Raw genomic sequence first — 17976 nt, forward strand, 5'->3', positions numbered from 1 at the left:
AGGGAGCTACTAGATGAGAGAGAGTGTTTTTGGCACTCTTGGATTGGACCTCGACCGGACAAGGGCAACCAATCGACCAGTTCCCCAACAGGTTGAGCCAGTTGGCCAGAGCCTTAATTGGTTAAGCCTTTTGGCCTCGAAAACCTATCTTTTTCAATTCATTTCTTTTCTAACACTTAGGCAAGGTTTTTAGGTCAATTAATATGTCAATTTTGAAACGTTTTGCTTAAGGTACATTTGATAAAATTCAGGTTTTAATGAAATCAAAATTTAACGAATAAACCGAGTTTTTAAAGATGCATGAAAAAGTATGAAAAAACCTAAGTGCACACATGCATTCATCTTACATTCGTTTCCTATGATCAAAAGTCTTCCAATAGTCTCGATCTTGTATCCCTTTGGTTCTTTAATGAATTTCTGAATTTATACATGAGATTATTTACCATTCAAACCAATTAGTTACTTAACCATGATTTGTTATCATCAAAACCTGATTGAGAGAACCCTTGGGCTAACAGTAATTATTACTTACAATCGCATGTCCTTTAGATCATCTAAGTGGATGCGTTGTCTCAATCTTACGAGATATCATGGCTCATCTATTGAGAATACCTATTGTCACTAGCTTTCATCAATAATGACCTAATCTGTTGGGATATATGACTACATTAGGGTCTTACCTATAGGTCAAAGTCTCCTATTGATTTTAACACAAGTGCAATATCTTGTCAATCTAATAGTTTTAGGTCATGATTCATTATAGGTCTTATCTCATGTGTAACCATACAAACTAATGCACTCACCTTGGAAAACCTCATCCCAATGGACAAGACAAGTCATCCATTCAATTAGGAGATAATGTACTATAGTTTCTACTGAATTGCCTAAATCTATGAACTGATTATGAACCATTATGTAAGGAACTCATGAATTGTATCCTTTGTGAAACTCCTAATACACTCAAGTCATATACAACACAAGTGATATGAGTTGAATGTTCAAATCAATATCAATGTGTACAAAAGATAGATAAGTGGAAACTCAAGTTTAACTTTGTTGCATCATGCCTTGCTTTTAAAGACTTTGTCCCAACAAAATTAACTTGTCATTATTTAGTATCTTGCATACACCTACTATTTTGCTTAGATTAAGTTTTATGTACTTCGATTTGACAACTGTAAATAGATTTGAAAACTCTAAATAGAGGTGGTTACTTTGATGCATGTAATATTGTTTGTATCTTTCAACTTCTACACCTTTAATTAGAGTCATAAATGTTCTTAAATCAAGTTCTAGTTAATCTCGATTTTAATGATTACAAAATAAAATTTGAAATAAATGATGTTATGTAAAGGTAAAAGGAAATAAAAAGGAACAAGAAGACTTCAGAAAGATGACATTCCAAGTTAATTTTTTCTAGGATCTCTTTGTTGTATTGTTAGTGTACTAAGTTCAAATTACATTATATTTTTATTTAAGTACTTAAAATCATTCAAATGTCTAACTGATTTTATTTTTTTTATTAATTGGACAAAGAATTATTTTAATTGAAAACCTCCTTTGATTAGTGCTATTGATGGTTAAAAATATTTTTAAAATGATAAAAATTTGTCTTTGATTATGGTGTATTTGGCTCCTTAATGCACAACTTTTGCATTGCTAACTTGTCATCTAGCAAAGTTCATTTCTCTAATCAAATATAGCAAGGCCTCAGTTTGTGTTTGAGGTCTCCTAGCCTATTTCCACTAACTTAGCACAAGTTGTCTTATCATAACTTTAGGTGAGAAATGTAGTCTTAAGTCTTAAGTCTTAAGTCGTAAGAATCAAGTTGATGAGTCAGTGTTGCAATTTTTCATTTTAGGACATAATTCTAAGTAAATTTCAACAAACCTTTACAATTACTCATTTGCTTTATGCTAGTATTGATTGATTCATTCATCCTTAGCTTCATAATTTCCCTGACTTAATAATGATTGATTGAGAATCACTTCGGGAAGTATTTTTCAAAAACGATATCTGAAGCATAGAATTGAAATTTTGAAAAACAGATGGCGCTCAAAGAAAGCGAGTATGCATCGATTACGTCAAACACAAAACAACATAATATCTCCACACGTCCCACCACTCTGCGAAAGGCACGCGCTAACAAGTGCCCTATATATACATATTCACAACTCAAACCGCCAAGCCCATGCTCTACGGCTTTCTCTCCCTTTAAGCATTAGTTGCAACTTGCAATGGCCAGTACCGGTCCCGAGCGCAGAGAAGAGGAAGATGCCCCCGCCGGCGAAGACGAAGATACCGGAGCTCAGGTCGCTCCAATCGTCAAGCTTGAAGTGGTCGCCGTCACCACCGGCGAAGAAGAAGAGGACGCCATTCTTGATCTGTACAGTTACTTTGTTAAATTCTAGGGTTTTTATTGATGATCTCTAGGGTTTTCTCTGATTGGTTGTTAATCGGAGTGTTTTAGGAAAGCAAAGCTTTATCGATTCGATAAGGAAGGGAAGCAATGGAAAGAAAGAGGCGTTGGAACTGTGAAGTTCTTGAAGCACAAAGGGTCGGGCAAAGTTAGGCTTGTTATGCGCCAATCGAAGACCCTAAAGATCTGCGCTAATCATCTAGGTTACTTTTTATCTTTGTTTTTGTTTTTTTGTTTTTTTTGATGATTATTGCTCCATTTGTTATCCAAGAAATGCCTGATACAACTATTTGGTTAATTTTCGGTGGATCATTCGGTTCTTAAAAAGCTTTTAAAAAAATTTATCATTTTTTTTCTTCTGCTTTCTTGGAAAACAGACGAAGGTTTCTTTGTTTCCATTTTCTTTTTATGATCCTGTTTTTGTGTTTCAATATATTCTACTTGTTATGCAGTTCTTCCGACTATGACAGTGCAAGAGCACAGTGGAAACGACAAATCTTGTGTGTGGCATGCAACGGACTTTGCAGATGGTGAACTTAAGGATGAGCTTTTTTGCATTCGATTCGCATCAGTTGAGAGTGAGTGTTCGTTTATATTAGTTATTTCCTTTATCTGCTAGATTTCTGCGTGCGTTTCATATATTTACATTCCCCGTACTTTGTATTATTTAGTGAATCTACTCATGTGTCTGTAAATACAAAAATTGGTTGAGAGTTTTACAAAGTCTGATTTATGGACACTTTCCCCCCCTGGATATTGACCCTTTCTATTTTTTTCATGAGTTCTATTCTGTTTTTCTTTGAAGATCAAATCGCTATTTAAGAGAGTGTTTCCTTGGCTAGCGGTTACCCCTGCTCCCCACCCTATTCATGGTGCAATATGCATGCACTCATGAATGGTCCTTTGTGGATGTTTTGAAATGCCAGTTCCAATCCAGAGTCTAGGAGTCATCAGCTAAGGACTTCTGAGTAGTTGGTTCTCTTGGCATTTGGCCTTTGGTTTGAGGTACTATGTCTTGCCTGTCTAGAGGAACAAGGTTAATTGGGGATCTTCTTTCCTTGTTGCTCAAGGGATCAGTGATGCCACATAAGATTGTTGGATGACATCTTCCACAATTGTTCCCCCACTTTTCTCTTCTTGATGCCCAAGATTTCCTCAAGAAGAGAAAAGGTCTTTCATACCTATCCTACTATGTGATTTGGGTATGGATGGGCAACAATTGCCAAGAGTTTGGCAGTTATGGGGAATACAACCTTCATTCAATATAAATCATTTTTTTTTTTTCTTAAGAGAATCATTATACTAATTGTTTAAAATGTACAATAAAGTTAAAAATTGATCATAAAAGGAAAAGAGGTAAAGTAGTTGTGCATGAAAAGTTACAAACTTTATTCTTACAATGAATATTGAAGAATTTTTGTTTGAATAATTTAAATGTTTTTATTAAAAATAATGATGATTGATGAATACAAACTTTTAATTGATATATTAGTGTTTTTTTTGAGATAACATGCAAAGACATGTATATTAACAACACATAGAAGTATATATGCCTAGTTAGAATTTTGATCTAAAAAAACTCAAAATTTTTTATATTTCTAGATTTTGTGATGGGCCTATATTATAACTCATGTTTGGTTAAATTGAACTTTTCAAAATTCTAGTATTTAATGTTTTTATATGGTATAATATAGTTTAATTATTTAATACTTCATGCCCATGAGTCATGACTCAAGTGGTATTAGGGAGGGTTTGTGGGAGGTTCCCAAGCTCAATCTCAATGTGGTAAAAAATTTGCTTATCAAGAAAAAAAGTATTATTCTGTACTTCATGTTTCTAAGATATATATACATGTATATATATATATATATATATATTTTCACTATATAAAAAAACTTACAACACATAGTAAGATATGATACATAAAACAGAGAAATAGAAAAACAATACATGATATGTTTTATGAGTTAACTACGATGGTTGTTTCTATTGTTAATGGATGGGTGAGATGTGTGGTACTTTGCTCCAGGTTTCCTAGTTTCTTTTTGTTCTTTAGGTTGTAGTAAAATAAGAGATTCTTTTTATGGTTGAACTGTTGGGGTTCATTGAATTTTTGGCAAATCTTGGAGGTTCTTGATGGCATGTATAATCATTCTCCCCATTTCTCTGAGATGGTTTTTTGCCCCTATGAGACTGAGGAATGATGATCATTCTCCATACACTATACTTAAAGTCTGTTTCAGGTTGCTTTTTCAGCCCTTGAGCAAGAGGTTCTGAACAAATTCAGCCTTTCCCTACAACATTTATACTTGGATGGGGGTGTATTTTTTAATTCACAATCCTTTTTCCTCCTAGCCAAGAAGGATAACCTAACCTGTTTCTTGGTAGCTAAACCGATCTGTAGAGGCACACTAATCCATAAAGGCATAATTAAAGGTGTATAAGATGTGCGAGGTTGGTTACCTCTTTCAAAGGTTCTGATGCTCTTGTTAAGCCTATTGTTGCATTTGGAGAGCATGCCTCTCCTTTGGAATGTCTTGTAGAGAGATCATTGGCATGAGTTGGCTTTTATTCTTCTTGAGAAAAGGGAAACAAAGATCTAACGATTTCCCCCCCAAATCACCGTTGATAGTAAGCACAAAAGTGGTTACTCCCTTGTATAAATTGTAAGAAAAATGTTATTTTTGTTATTATCCTCTCTCTCTCTCTCTCTCTCTCTCTATATATATATATATATATCATTCAAATCTACCTGTCTCCTCTTCAGTCTCCTTAGTTGGTACATGTTAAAGGGCATTGTGGATATCACTTTACACCTTTTTGAACCTATAGTGGAGGGAAACATTTAGTGTCCTCCATTGGGGATATTTTGTCTTCCCTGAGTTGTAATTAGTGTTTGTTTTGGTTTGCTCTTAGATCTTTTGTAATCTTTCTCATTTATCTAGCTTGTATCACTTTTCTTTTTAGAAGATTTTTCTTTTGTTTTCTTATTAGATTTGTATATTGTGGAAGAAGATTTTGTCCTTTTTAATCTTTTTAATTGATAAAAATGATTTAGTTGAGTTGCAGTTCATCTTTCTCTCTCTCTCTTCTCCAGCCCTTCCCCTCTCTTTTTTATTCCCTTTCTTTTCTCTTGCTCTCCCTTCCTCTCCCTTAGCATTTAGAAGTACCATTCTTTTAAGATTTTCTTTTACTAGGGTGCTATACTTGTTTTACACTCATTCCTTTGTGGAATGTAGTGTTTCCTTGCTTAGTACTTTGTCAGAGTTTTGGGACCCCCATACCTCTTCCTCCCTCTGTTCCTCACTCCCCCTTCTCTTCCTCCCCTTTCTCTCATTTCTTCTCTCAAGTATTGGCTTCAGTCCCCAACTAGTGGTCTGTTTGCAGAGGGTTCTTTGGTTTGTGGTCTTCCATCTTAAGGGAGCAAGAAAGCTTGGTTTGATCAGTTTTCTAAAGAAAATTTTACTGAACCAATATTATTATTTCACATTCTAAAGAAAATTTTACTGAACCAATATTATTATTTCACACCTAGCAAAGAACCAAACCAATGATATCTTCATTGGAAAACTGAACCAAAGCAATCCTTTTTGAGGATTGTTTGGTTTGGTTTGATTGAATCGGTTCGGCCACTTGAGGAAAATCAATTGGGTATTTGTGAATACAACCCTTTCAAAAAATCAAACTTTAACATCTAGCCATTGAACTCCCAACAAGATAAACAAAAACCACTGAAACACAAACTACCAAAATAAAATAACATAGTCAAACCATTACATAGAGCCTCGCTACCCAGTCACCCTATTTGGTTGCCAAGAAAGAAAGAGCAAAACACACATTTCCAACCAAACAGTAACACTCAAAACTTCTTGCAACTAAATGTTTGCTAATCTTAGATACAAGAAAAAAAAGCTTAAGATTTTAAATAATCTTTACACATGGACCCTTAGCAATAATTGAATTGAGGCAAAACACATGAATAATAAAAAAGAAAACAAATAAAAAATAAAAGACTTAAAATTTGTGGACTGAGAATGATGATAATGAAAGTGTAAAATCTTTCATTGAGAAAACCCTGGCTCTTTAAAGAGGAATTGTTTTTTGATGTTTTTTGCAAAAAAAAAGAAGTCAAAGTGAGCGAAACCATTAGATGGAGTAAATGTTGAGAATGGCAAATGAGAGATGAGAATTACAAATGAGAGAAACATGAGGATTTTTTTTTTCTTTTTGATAAATGAGAGAAACATGAGAATTAAACCTTAGAACTTTAAAAACACAATTCCAATATAACAGGTAGGTTTGGATTGGTCGAAGTCAGTTTGATCCATTCATATGCTTGAATTTACACCCCTATTTCATCCTACTTCCTTAAGACTAAAGGCATGGGGTCATTGGGTCTTTTTATCTCAGCTTCCCGATGTGCACTATTCTCAGTTTATAGGACGAGGAAAACTTAAATGTCCAAGTTTCTAATGTGATGTGGGGTATTACTTGATGGTGTACTTTGAATACGTGCTTAATAACACCAATTTCTGGTGTTTTTGGTGTAATTCTAAATACTTTGAATCTATCTTGAATCGTTTTTTCAGAATTGGTCATTGAATTGGTAAAACTACCGGGTAATAGTTCATTAGTTGGATCAGTGGTTCAATTGTGATGTTAGCAGGACATTGTAAATGTATGTTTTATATATTATTGAAATTAAAGATAATTATATTATATATAATTAAAAAAAGTTAAATATTTCACCATTTTATCTTTAAGATGATAAATCATAATAAGAATAAAATATAAATATGTCGACATTTTTAATTTTATTTAATAGTAAGGTATAACATTTTTTGGATGCATATCCAAAAATAATAATTTTTTTTTATTTAATCTATATTTTAATAGCTATATATTCTATCTTCTTATTGTATAAATTTTTTTATTATATACATAAGTGTTACTTTGTTAAATTAGTAGATAAGGGTTGAGTAGCATTTAAAATCATATACACTATTGAGCAACGTGGCCTAGCAGTCACATCTACACTCATTTATCATGCTTCCTAGGTTCAAATCTAGAAGGCTGTGCAGCTAGCTCTCCCGCCCAAAGCCAATGGACCATGTCACTGAGCAAAAAAGGCTAGGAGAGTGGACACAGCCAACATGTTGCAACTGGTTTCCATAAAACTGGCCAGTCCAACTGGCTGGGTCACCAGTTCTTGGGCAGTCCAATTCCTGGAAAAAGGACTGGTTGGTGGTTGAACCGGTCTAACCAGATGATCTAGATCTGATCTGGTTTTCAAGACATTGCTGTGGTGGTCATTTTCATCCCTGAAATATTTGGCCCAGCTGTGCTGCTTGTGTTCATGGTGGCTTACAGAGTGGGTTAGGTTAAAATTTACTTATGTTGTCTTGTGTCTTTTTACCCGAATGTGGTCTTATGGTTTAAGATGCCAATAACAGAGCATCTTGGGAGTGGGAAAACAAATCTGACAGTGATAGCTATTCTGCTGTCCAAATGCAGCTCATTGGTTGCCCTCTGAGATGGGGATGTGGAGAGTGACTGTTGCACTGTTAAATATTGTCCTGCTTCCCATCACCTCATGAGAATAGATCTACATGTTCTGTTTTACTGTTACTAGTCATGGTTTTTTAGATCTGGGTTTTGTTATGTCAGCTTTGTAATAGATCAAACATATTTTCCAATCATCCCACATGACCAGTTTTCGTTGTTAGTGTGTATTTATTGAAGATATTGTTCATTAATAATCACTAAATGTGGTCCGGCTTTTGAGTAATTAGCATAAACTTGTAACGTGGTTGTTACAACAATATTATTTTTGAATTTGGTGAAGAAGTGTTTGCTTTACTATAGGTAAAATTATTTTTATTACCACCTTCATAGGGACATAACAGATTTATCTGGTAATTGTGGAGGATTTCATTAAGATTAGTTGCAATATTCCATATGCACATTTATAATTTGGAGTGCTATATGTACTATTTTACCTGTTTATTGGAGGGTGTTGTTCCTTTTAAGTCAGAGAGGGCTATTGTTGGTCTGGACATGAATCTGAATGTTCATTTCCTGTTTTGGGTTATGACCTCTTGAAATCTCCCATGGATAACATATATTCTCGTATTCCAGATTGCAAAACCTTCATGGAAATGTTTCAAGAAGTTGCTGAAAGCCAGGGAAAGAAAGAAGAAAGTGAAGATGCCTCAGCTGCAGCTGGACTTCTTGAGAAGTTGAGTGTTGGGGATAGTAAGACGGAGGACAAAGGCCAGGAAGAGGGATCCCTTGCCACCAAAGAGAAGGTAGCTGTAGACAAAGAGGAGGTCCAAGCAGAGGCAGATAAGAAAGATGAGACTGAATCTCCAGCATAGACTAGTGTGGTGGTGCCATATTCATAATGGTTCCAGTTGATAAATGGATGTACCTTTCCACAGGTTTGGGCTTGTTGTCATATATGTAAACTCAGTTGATTGAGATGTGTTGAGATATCTGGGTGGAAATGGTCTGTCCATGGGGTCGGGCATTGAGGGTTGTGATTGACAGTCAGTGGATCAAGTCTTGGATCCGTGATTGGCACTGAGTTTGTCAAGACTTAAGATCCTGTTTGCTTTGTCAAAAAGTCCTGTTTCGTTTGTGGATAATAAGAGAGGGTTATCCCTGTTGGGTTGAGTTCTTTGGGTACTTCCTTTTCTCGTTGTCCTGGGCATTTTTATCTTTCTTTTGTCATCGCCTTCGGAGTTATTAAATGATACATGTCGAGTATCACCTCTGTTTTCAGTTTGGGTTTGTCTGCTGTATTATTACTTTTCATCTTTTCGGAGTTACTAAATGCCACATCATGGGCGTGTGGTTGGAGACTGGAATTATGTACTCTTATGGTATCAGTTGCATTACACTAACGAAAAAAATAGGTGGCCGAGATAAGGGCAAGTTCAACATAAAAGTGGAGTGGGTGGCTGAGGCCTCATTTAATATTTTCATATTTTCTGAGGCAAATTCCGCGTTTAACCGGAATCTGGCTCAACCATATATGGACTATATAAAATCTATTGCGTATCATGTGTGACATTAGCTAGAACCGTAAATCACATTTCTTATTGCCTTTGAAGACCTCTTTTATATATACATGCGGGTGAGTTTTATGGGTGGCATCATTTTCAAGCAGAAAGACCAGCAGTTGGTCTATGGTTTACTACCGAGCAGTTTGTTAGGGTTTTGAACCTTCCTATGTCTTGATAAAATTGGAGGTGCCCAAAATGAAAAAATGTGTTAGAGTTGGTATGTTAAGAAATGATGATCAAACCTAGAAATGCATTAGCAAAATCTGAACATGAGTAAATAAAAACCTTGTACATTTCTTCCTCTTTAATCTTTCATGTTTCTGTGAAATTCTCAAGGTCAATGACAAAATCTTGGGACCCTTAGGCCTTGAATGCTAGGCCAAGCAAGGGTCAAGCCTATTTACAGCCCAAAGAAGCATTTACAACAAATGAAATTTAACATATAAACTGGAAATGGAACCCAGCCCAAACAATTAAGAAACATTAAAAATGATTGAGAGCACCAAGCCACACAAAGTAAATAAAACCTTCAATGTCACCTGCAAGCACAGGAAGATTCACTGGTTAAGACACAAACCAATACCTATCGAGGAAGAGCAACCAAATAAATAATTTGTGCTTGGTCTTTGGTTTGGGAATGAGGGAGAGAAAATATTAGCATTATCAAACTGTGTGTGACAGATCGATACCCTATATCTATTCTCACCTATCAAATAAGAGGAATTCTCGAATCTGTCATGGCTTATAATCAAACTGTGTGCGGAGGGGGAGAGAGGGCATCTCTAACCTATTATCAATTATGAAATTGTGTGAAAGATAGGGTACCCTTCAACTATCAACTTGTGTGTATAGATAGATTCACTAACCTATTTCCGTGTCTGAGTGAGAGAACCATATTTTGTGTACGTGCAGGCATGAGCTCATGTGTTGATTGAGAAAAATTGTGCACAAGGGCTAATCCATTATTGCTCATCAACTTGTATTTCATTCAAATAAGCAATTAAGAGCTATTCTCTAAGCTAAATAAATTTCCTTAAAATACTTTAAAGTATAAATTGTCATGAATTAATGCTATTTTAGAAAACAGATGGAAAATTCAAGATGCTGCTACATTTGTCCACTGATCAACTTTCAAAATAAAAATAATATATAAAAACAGAATAGAGATTTCAAAGGGTTGAGAAAATTAACCTATAATCTTCACAAGTTATCGGAAGAAGGAAAAATTTGAGATGCCATCGACATGAGAAGACTGATTTTAGAAGAGTACACCACATGCTATGGCATCTTTAATGCTTGCTTCAATTGTGCAAATGCTGCAGGATGCATCCTACCAATAGCTGAATTAAAAGACTCTCCATGAAGAGCGGCACATGTCTGAAGATTGTCTCTCACTGACGTTTCTAATGACAACTGATTGATAGGGTCTGAAAACTTTATCTAATGAGGAAAAGAACAAGTCCATCAGATTTGCTGTCTAGCACATTTTGTTCTTATTCTTAGTTGGCAGTTCAGGAACATCCCAAGAATCTTTACCTGCCTTCTCTTGAACTCTTTACTTGGAACAGGTCCTTCATTCTGAGACCTGCTGGAGCTCATGTTGTCACCACTGCCATTTATTAGAAGAATATTGAAAATCAAAGCATATACCACGATAGTTTTCTAATCCTAAAATAATCACTAAAAACCTTGAGAAACAAATAATAGGTTAGAGACATTATTGGGAATTCTAACCTGGATTCTTCCTCTGTTAAATCATCATTTCCTCCCAAAATTACACTTGTACATACACTGAATGAATCAAAATGCATCACCACAACACATATACAAAAGCTAACTAACACTTAAATTTCCATTAGTGCTTAAATTTTCAAGGTTGAACACATACCTTAGGATCTGATCAAGTTTATCAAGAACTTGAGGTAATCTTAGGGTTAGAATGATAGAAAGGGCTAAACCAAACATCTTCCTTTGAGCTGAGGATGCATTGTCGACCTGTGACCACAATTGAAGGCAAAAAGCAGTGACATTAGACTAAGAATAACTTTCACTTACATATAAGTTTGGATTAGACAATTCAAAATGCAGTTAGATCTTAACATAAATGAAATACTAAGTGAGCCCTTAGATCATGGATCCAAAATCAAAACCCAAAAAGCAAGAAAATAGAAATTTCTCTTCAATAAAAACTCGCCAATGTGCAGGCCTTCCATCACGACAGTTTCACTCAAGAGCTCAAGTATGCACTGTTGATATGGGCAATTTGAGCATGCTGTGGCATCACTCTCTCTTTATAAGTCTGAAATCAAGAAACTTCTCAATGATTTATTAATTTTATCTTTATTCTTTTTCCTAAAGTAGGGAGAATAAATGCCCAACCTTCTACACTACAATATGCAAATTGTCACTGAGGAAAGTGCCACAATTGCCATGGTCAAGCAAATCATGAGCTTTTCTGAGCCCATCAGTTTTCATGTTGCAGCACCCCGAATGAGCACAATTTTCCAACAGCAAGAGGTAAGAACCATCTTGCACCTGTACAGACTTTCATCTTAATTCCAAAACTATACCTCTTTTTATTACACAAATGTAACCTGATCCATAGCATGCAATTCAGAAATTCTCATATCCCAAATATTGTGAACATGTATGAACTACCTGCAAGTTAACAATATTCTTGATAATGCAAGATGATAACACATTTTCTCTCCAACCTAAGTAGAATTGTTTCTAGCCAATGAAATTCATACGCAAATATTTTGCATTATATTTACATGATCTGTAATACCTCAACCAACTAATATTTCCTCTATCCAATGTAACATATACTAGTCGAGTAAGGAAAGTGCCTAATAATTTCTTATAATGAATGGTTTCAAAAAAAAAAATAGAAACTGGTTAGATTTATCTATTTTATGAAGATATTCTCACTTTGACTAGAACAAGTAAAACAAATAATATAGCATGTCTTTCAATTCCAATTTCCTTGCTTCTAATGGACTGACATGAGTTAATTGATTCATGAATTGCAACCTACATGGGAAGTATCTTGTTCATGTCCAGAGTCCAGAATTTTAATCAAGCTAATGTTCAAGATTACAGACACAGGTAAAATATTTTTTTAAAAAAATAGAACAAGGAAGCATTGAACAGCTTCTAATTAACCTTGTGAAGGAGATGCATGTCCCACTCACCTTCTCAAGCCAAATGTCAATCAGACAGAGAAGTATATTTTCTTCAGCTGGGAAACCGGCCTTCTGGAGGAGCAACATAAGTGATGGCTGTGATGTTAATTGGGCAAGGTAATTGCTATTCATTACTAAAATCCTTGCTAGGATGGCTGCTGCTGATGCTTTTACTGCTGTCTTAGAAGGATCATGATCATCTCCTCCAGTCAAACATATGACGACTAATTTCTAGGAACATTCAGGGAAAAAAAAAAAACAGAAACTTATGAAACTTCTTCCAAAAATGCAGAAAATGCAACATCATTAGAGATATGTTAGATCATAAAAGATCTATACAGAACAAAGGAAAAAAAATCTCCACTTACCTGCAAAGCACTGCTGATCAGTGGAGGCACTTCCATAGGGAAACACTGCAAAATTGCAGAAACAAATAGAATTAGAATTTGATCAGATGCATGATCAGATGCATGAAGATTCACCCCTATTATAGCTATTCTTAAACCTCCAACAACTATTAAGGGTAGACTTAGATTCCCGATGGAAATGAAAGAATTCCATTTTGCATCCCACAGCATCCGGAAACATAAACCATCCATTGAGTGCATCATTTATAGAAATTATGCCATCAACATTGAGTGATAATAAAAATAGAACTGGCAAATAATTCACAAAATCCTAAATGTAATCCTATAAGTTCAACAGAAAAAGACTTGTTTCAAACTGCTTCAATAACCCTGAAGAAATGATCTTATCTCCAGAAATTGATCAGATGCAGAAATGGAATCATTACCACAAATGATCCTACACATGCAATAGATATGGACTCTTTAGATTTCCTCTGAAAATTAAAACTAATGATATACTCCCAACTTAGAAGGCTCCATAAACCCAACAACCCTGATCAGCATGTCTTGTGTATGGAGAGTGGAGAATTTTCTAGCTATTTCTCCTTCCTTTTCTTCTTCACTTGGAGAGAGGCTGTTTGATTGGTTCATGTTATTGACCTAGATATCAAATTGGTCATTTCCTCTAAGGGGCTTGCTAGGAGTCATAAGGACAAACTATCGATGACCTTCTGTATGGCATCATTACTTCACTTCCCTTGGGGTTGTTAGCACCAAGGAAGTTTCCTCTGTTCCCATTAGCATGATTCTATTGGGTTAAAGGTTGATTTGCCTTACTTGTGAGAAGAGCATAATTGACAGGACTGTCAACATAACCTTCGGGATACCTCAAATTTAATGTTGATAGGTAACCTAGGACAAATGAGTACTAGTGGTCCATTCAGAAGCAAATCATCAGAGCATCTTTAGCTCTTCATATTGTCATTTACACATGCTTTTATAGTTATAAAGAAATGACATCAAGGAGTTGTTAGCCTTGTCTTTTCAGATTTACACTATTGCCCAGAAATTTAGGTGGGTGCACAAGCCTTCAACATTAATGTTAAACAAAACTAATTCATGCGCCAGATGCAGTTAGGAAGCTGAAATATCAAAGCACCTTTTTCTTCCTCTCATATATGGTGTTGGTAGCCATTTTTCAACAGCCAAATATCCATCAAAGGCCAATTAGTAGTGAGGATGACTTAACAGACTAAACTCGGTCAATCCAGTGGCTAGATAGGCTTGCCTTAGTCATACGGCTATATGTGGTCAAACAACCTCTGACAGTGGCCTGCAACAGAAAGTTTTTTTTTGATAGGCAAAGTCAGTGAGTTATACTGCCTCCCAAGGTCAAACAGCCTCATAACAAGCTTCGATGTTAATTAGGGGCTTATGACAAGCCAACTTAATGGTCACACAAGGGACATGTGCCACACAAAGCTCGACCTAGGCCAAGGGCCATTGCCCTGGGAAGGCTACCTAAAGCAGGTACTAAACTGGTACTTGAAACAAATCTGAAAATAAAACAATCCACTGAGGAAATGAAAGCTATGACCCTCAATGTTGGTAAAACAAGTGGGAGGATTTCCATGAAAAGAGTGTCCACCCCCTACTATAGGAAGTCCGAGAGGTAAGTAATGCCTTAAGACAACCAAACAGCAATAACAAATCTTGGCATGAAAAGGTAAAGCTCCTAACAAGATGGCACTATCAAAAAAAGTTAAAATGGAAGGCTGTGTGTACCTCTAGGGAGGACAAAATGTATAACGAATGACCCCCATTTTTCTTGGAGTTTTATTATATACAAAGAGGTAGCCTGATTGGCACTAAATAGATCTAAATTTATTAATAAAATCATGCCATTTTGCACCAGTTAGGCACGTAATTATACGTTGTAATTGAGTTATTTGCCACAAGGTGCTTTGACTTGTGTTGTGAACGTTTTATAGTAAAAATAGGTGCAAAGAGTGGGAAAAGCAATGCAAAATCAGCTCTTCCATTGGATTTTGCAAACCCTAGGTTGCAAACTAATAATTTAGCAACCTATGAGTTGCAAAGCTAGTGAAACTGCCCCATTTTGCAACCATGACCAGATGCCTCTTTTAAGTTTGCAACCCTGCATTGTGAACGAAGGTTACAAAACCACTTTTAAACCTCACCAAGCCTCTCTTTACATTCTCTTTTCATCTTTCTCTCATTTTACTCTCTTCCCTCCATGACAGTGCATTCAAACACTCCCAAGAGCTTCCATCCTCACTACCCAAGCCACCAAGCACAAGAAACCTCTTCACCTTGGATTTCGCAAAGATTTGCCGACTAAGATGGCATGCATGCCAACTGAGGATTGCAAAGTAGAGCCACAATGAGGGAAGAGTTGACTTTCTCAAGGGAGATGTAGCAAGCAACCATGAAAGGGCCTTTCACCTATAAATACTCCCCTTCACCAGAAGCAGCAACAAGCAGGTCCAAACAAATTTTAACAAGCCTTGAGGAACTTTCAGTTAGGATAGCAGTAGTTAGTGTCGGAATAAGGGATACACCATTGTCTTGGGCTTGCCAAATTATTTGATGTTGTTAGTTTGTTTTAAATTCAAAACTCTCATCTTTCAATTTATGAAATATTAGTTCAATGCTCTGTTTTAATTCCTGTTGCATTACTTTTAATTTTGAATTTCAGTCAGTTAAAAGGTGAAAATTGAGTGTTCCACAGCCAGTGACTTTAAGACTCCCTTTTTGTCTACCTTCCCTAGTTGAGTCTAGAGTGTCTTGTTGTCATTGTGATTCCTCATAGCTTGAAATGTCTTGAACTAGAATTGATGGTGGAGTTAGCCACTGAGACCAATTCCTTCTTGTTGTCACCATGATTTCCCATTGCTTAAAATCTCTCAAACGGGAATGTGATGGTGTAGTGAGTTAAGGGGTGCAAAGCCTTCTAATAGCATGATCTAGGTCAACTGGAGAAGTGAGTGATTATTGAAAAGTATGACATCTATCCAAGGTATGGGTCACACTACATGCATGAAGATTCACTCATGTATGGGTAGCCTCCTTAATTCGGTTTTTTTTTTTTTTTTTTTTGATAGATAAATTTTTGTCCCTTCTAGGACATAAACTTGGAACCTCCCATAAACCCTCCTCATTCCTTTACCACTTGAGCCAAGCCTCAAGGGCTCCTTAATTCTTCCTTCCCAGGATCTCATTTAATTTCCATTCTTCATTTAATATCTTGGTTATCACTTTATTTATTTCCAGTCAATGAATTTTTGCCTCTACCATGAATAAATTCCTACCCAAATCATTAGGCATTATGCTTGAGCTTTCATTAAACATAAATGCTTGGTGAGCTACTAAACCTGATAAAACATGACTAGGACTAGGGCATAGAGAACTACAATCTTGGTCTCTCCGCTTGAGGATCTGACTTCTTTTTTACACCAAGACCATTGTTCAAATTGATTGTAACAAAAAGGAAAGAAAAGAAGCAAAAGAAAAATCACACAAGCATAGCCCTCAAAGCTTGCTCAAGTGGAAAGAGGTTGGTGGGGATGGGGAGCTTCCAACTTAGGTTCCATGCTAAAAGAGAGAAGAAAATTTTTTTTGAGAAAAAAAAAAAAAAAAAGTGATAGGCTTCAACAAGAAGGAACAATATCATGGTTTAAAGTTGCGATAAAGAAGTATCATCTCATTTTTTTTTAATATAGCTTGTGGCTCCGGGTTAGAATAGTATAGTTTTTTTTGTTCTTTTTATTTTTCCTCTAAGCTCTGTTCAGTTCCAGGGTTTTCCTTATCACTTCCTATCTATGTGTTACACCACTTTTGGCCCTCTTATCAATTTGCTCTATTTTATCTTTGCCTGTTAAAGAGAATAGAATCTTGAGTTAAGAGAAGAGAATTTGACGAAAAATTGCCCTACTCAAAATAACAGATTCTGTCAATTACATTAACAAAATATTTACGATTACATCATCACTTGGAGTATGATAATACATACAGAAATTGATTTTGAAAGCTTGGTCCTTTTTGTGGTTAATAATGGACTTTGGGACTCAAAATGGAAGGGCAAGGATCAAAATTCTTAGGAATTGAACTCGCAATCATCCTTCCTTTGTCTACCACTTTATTGTGCTCATGCAACATAGTCTCAATAATGAAGACACCAACATTCCAATTACATTTACAGTAACAATCCTTGACTCCACCAGTGAACCATGTACTAATACCAAGACATCCACTGATTTAGCATCACACACAATTTAATGACATGGTTTAAAATGTCCTTACCTTTCTTGAAGTGAAAAACAAAGGCAGTATTTCTACAGTAAATTTTTTCATACTTAAATGTAATGACCATAGAGAGACCACAACATACATTTATAACATGGATAAAAAGAGCAAAGCCAATAACAGCTACAAGCCACCAATAAGGAAATAATGAGGAAAACAGACTTCATTGACAGATGTGGATAAGAAATTTGAATTCAAAGCTGGGATTAGACAGGAAATGGTATGGGAAGGAACACAAATGCACAGACTTACCACAATGAAGGCAACTAAAAATATTTACTACCTTCCTCAAAATACAAAGTTCTAGAACAGTCTATGGTTCATACTGTCTAGTTGTCCAAAAACTCAAGATAGCAAGTTTAAAATTTGAATTACCTGGATTAGTATATCAATGGCTGGAAGAGTTGAAAGCAGGCCTCTATCATTAACATTTCCAACAATCAAATCAAGAAGTTTAGCAACACTAGAAGCATGCATACTTAAGAACTCAGTTCCGCCCAAAATTATGTAACCCTCAGTGATATGAACAGCGACCTGAAACCAATTTCAAGTTAAGGTGTGATACACAGAAGTCAAAAAAATGCAACAATTAAAGAGGCAAATCACAAAATATATAGAGATAATCATCTACA

At 35.6% G+C, this 17976-nt stretch overlaps 2 protein-coding genes across 4 annotated transcripts in view; one reads left to right on the forward strand and one right to left on the reverse strand.

Moving 5' to 3' along the window:
* The first annotated feature begins 2139 nt into the window (after nt 1-2139).
* On the forward strand, nt 2140-9094 carry LOC100243801 (ran-binding protein 1 homolog a). Its single transcript, XM_002262867.5, has 4 exons — nt 2140-2386; nt 2471-2622; nt 2872-2997; nt 8558-9094. Exons 1-4 carry the CDS (start codon nt 2238-2240, stop codon nt 8794-8796), a joined length of 666 nt encoding a protein of 221 aa, XP_002262903.1. The 5' UTR covers nt 2140-2237; the 3' UTR covers nt 8797-9094.
* Nucleotides 9095-9756: 662 nt separating this feature from the next.
* The window catches only part of LOC100248949 (uncharacterized), a 58683-nt gene continuing 50463 nt past the window's right edge, over nt 9757-17976 (reverse strand). For 2 of the 3 annotated variants that reach the window (XR_009466382.1, XR_009466383.1), the window contains exons 17-24: nt 17720-17878; nt 13040-13084; nt 12681-12902; nt 11375-11481; nt 11221-11277; nt 11023-11095; nt 10678-10926; nt 9757-10025 (exon numbers count right to left, since the gene is read on the reverse strand). Coding sequence is in view for 1 of the 3 variants with exons in the window: in XM_059738927.1 (XP_059594910.1) it covers nt 10765-10926; nt 11023-11095; nt 11221-11277; nt 11375-11481; nt 12681-12902; nt 13040-13084; nt 17720-17878 (825 nt within the window). In the remaining 2 variants the exon portion in view is untranslated. Of the gene's footprint in view, nt 10026-10451; nt 10927-11022; nt 11096-11220; nt 11278-11374; nt 11482-12680; nt 12903-13039; nt 13085-17719; nt 17879-17976 lie in introns of those variants that run through there. The other variant, XM_059738927.1, reaches the window with a different exon arrangement.

The sequence above is a fragment of the Vitis vinifera genome, chromosome 8 (assembly GCF_030704535.1).
Source record: "Vitis vinifera cultivar Pinot Noir 40024 chromosome 8, ASM3070453v1".
NCBI classification, from domain to species: Eukaryota; Viridiplantae; Streptophyta; class Magnoliopsida; order Vitales; family Vitaceae; genus Vitis; species Vitis vinifera.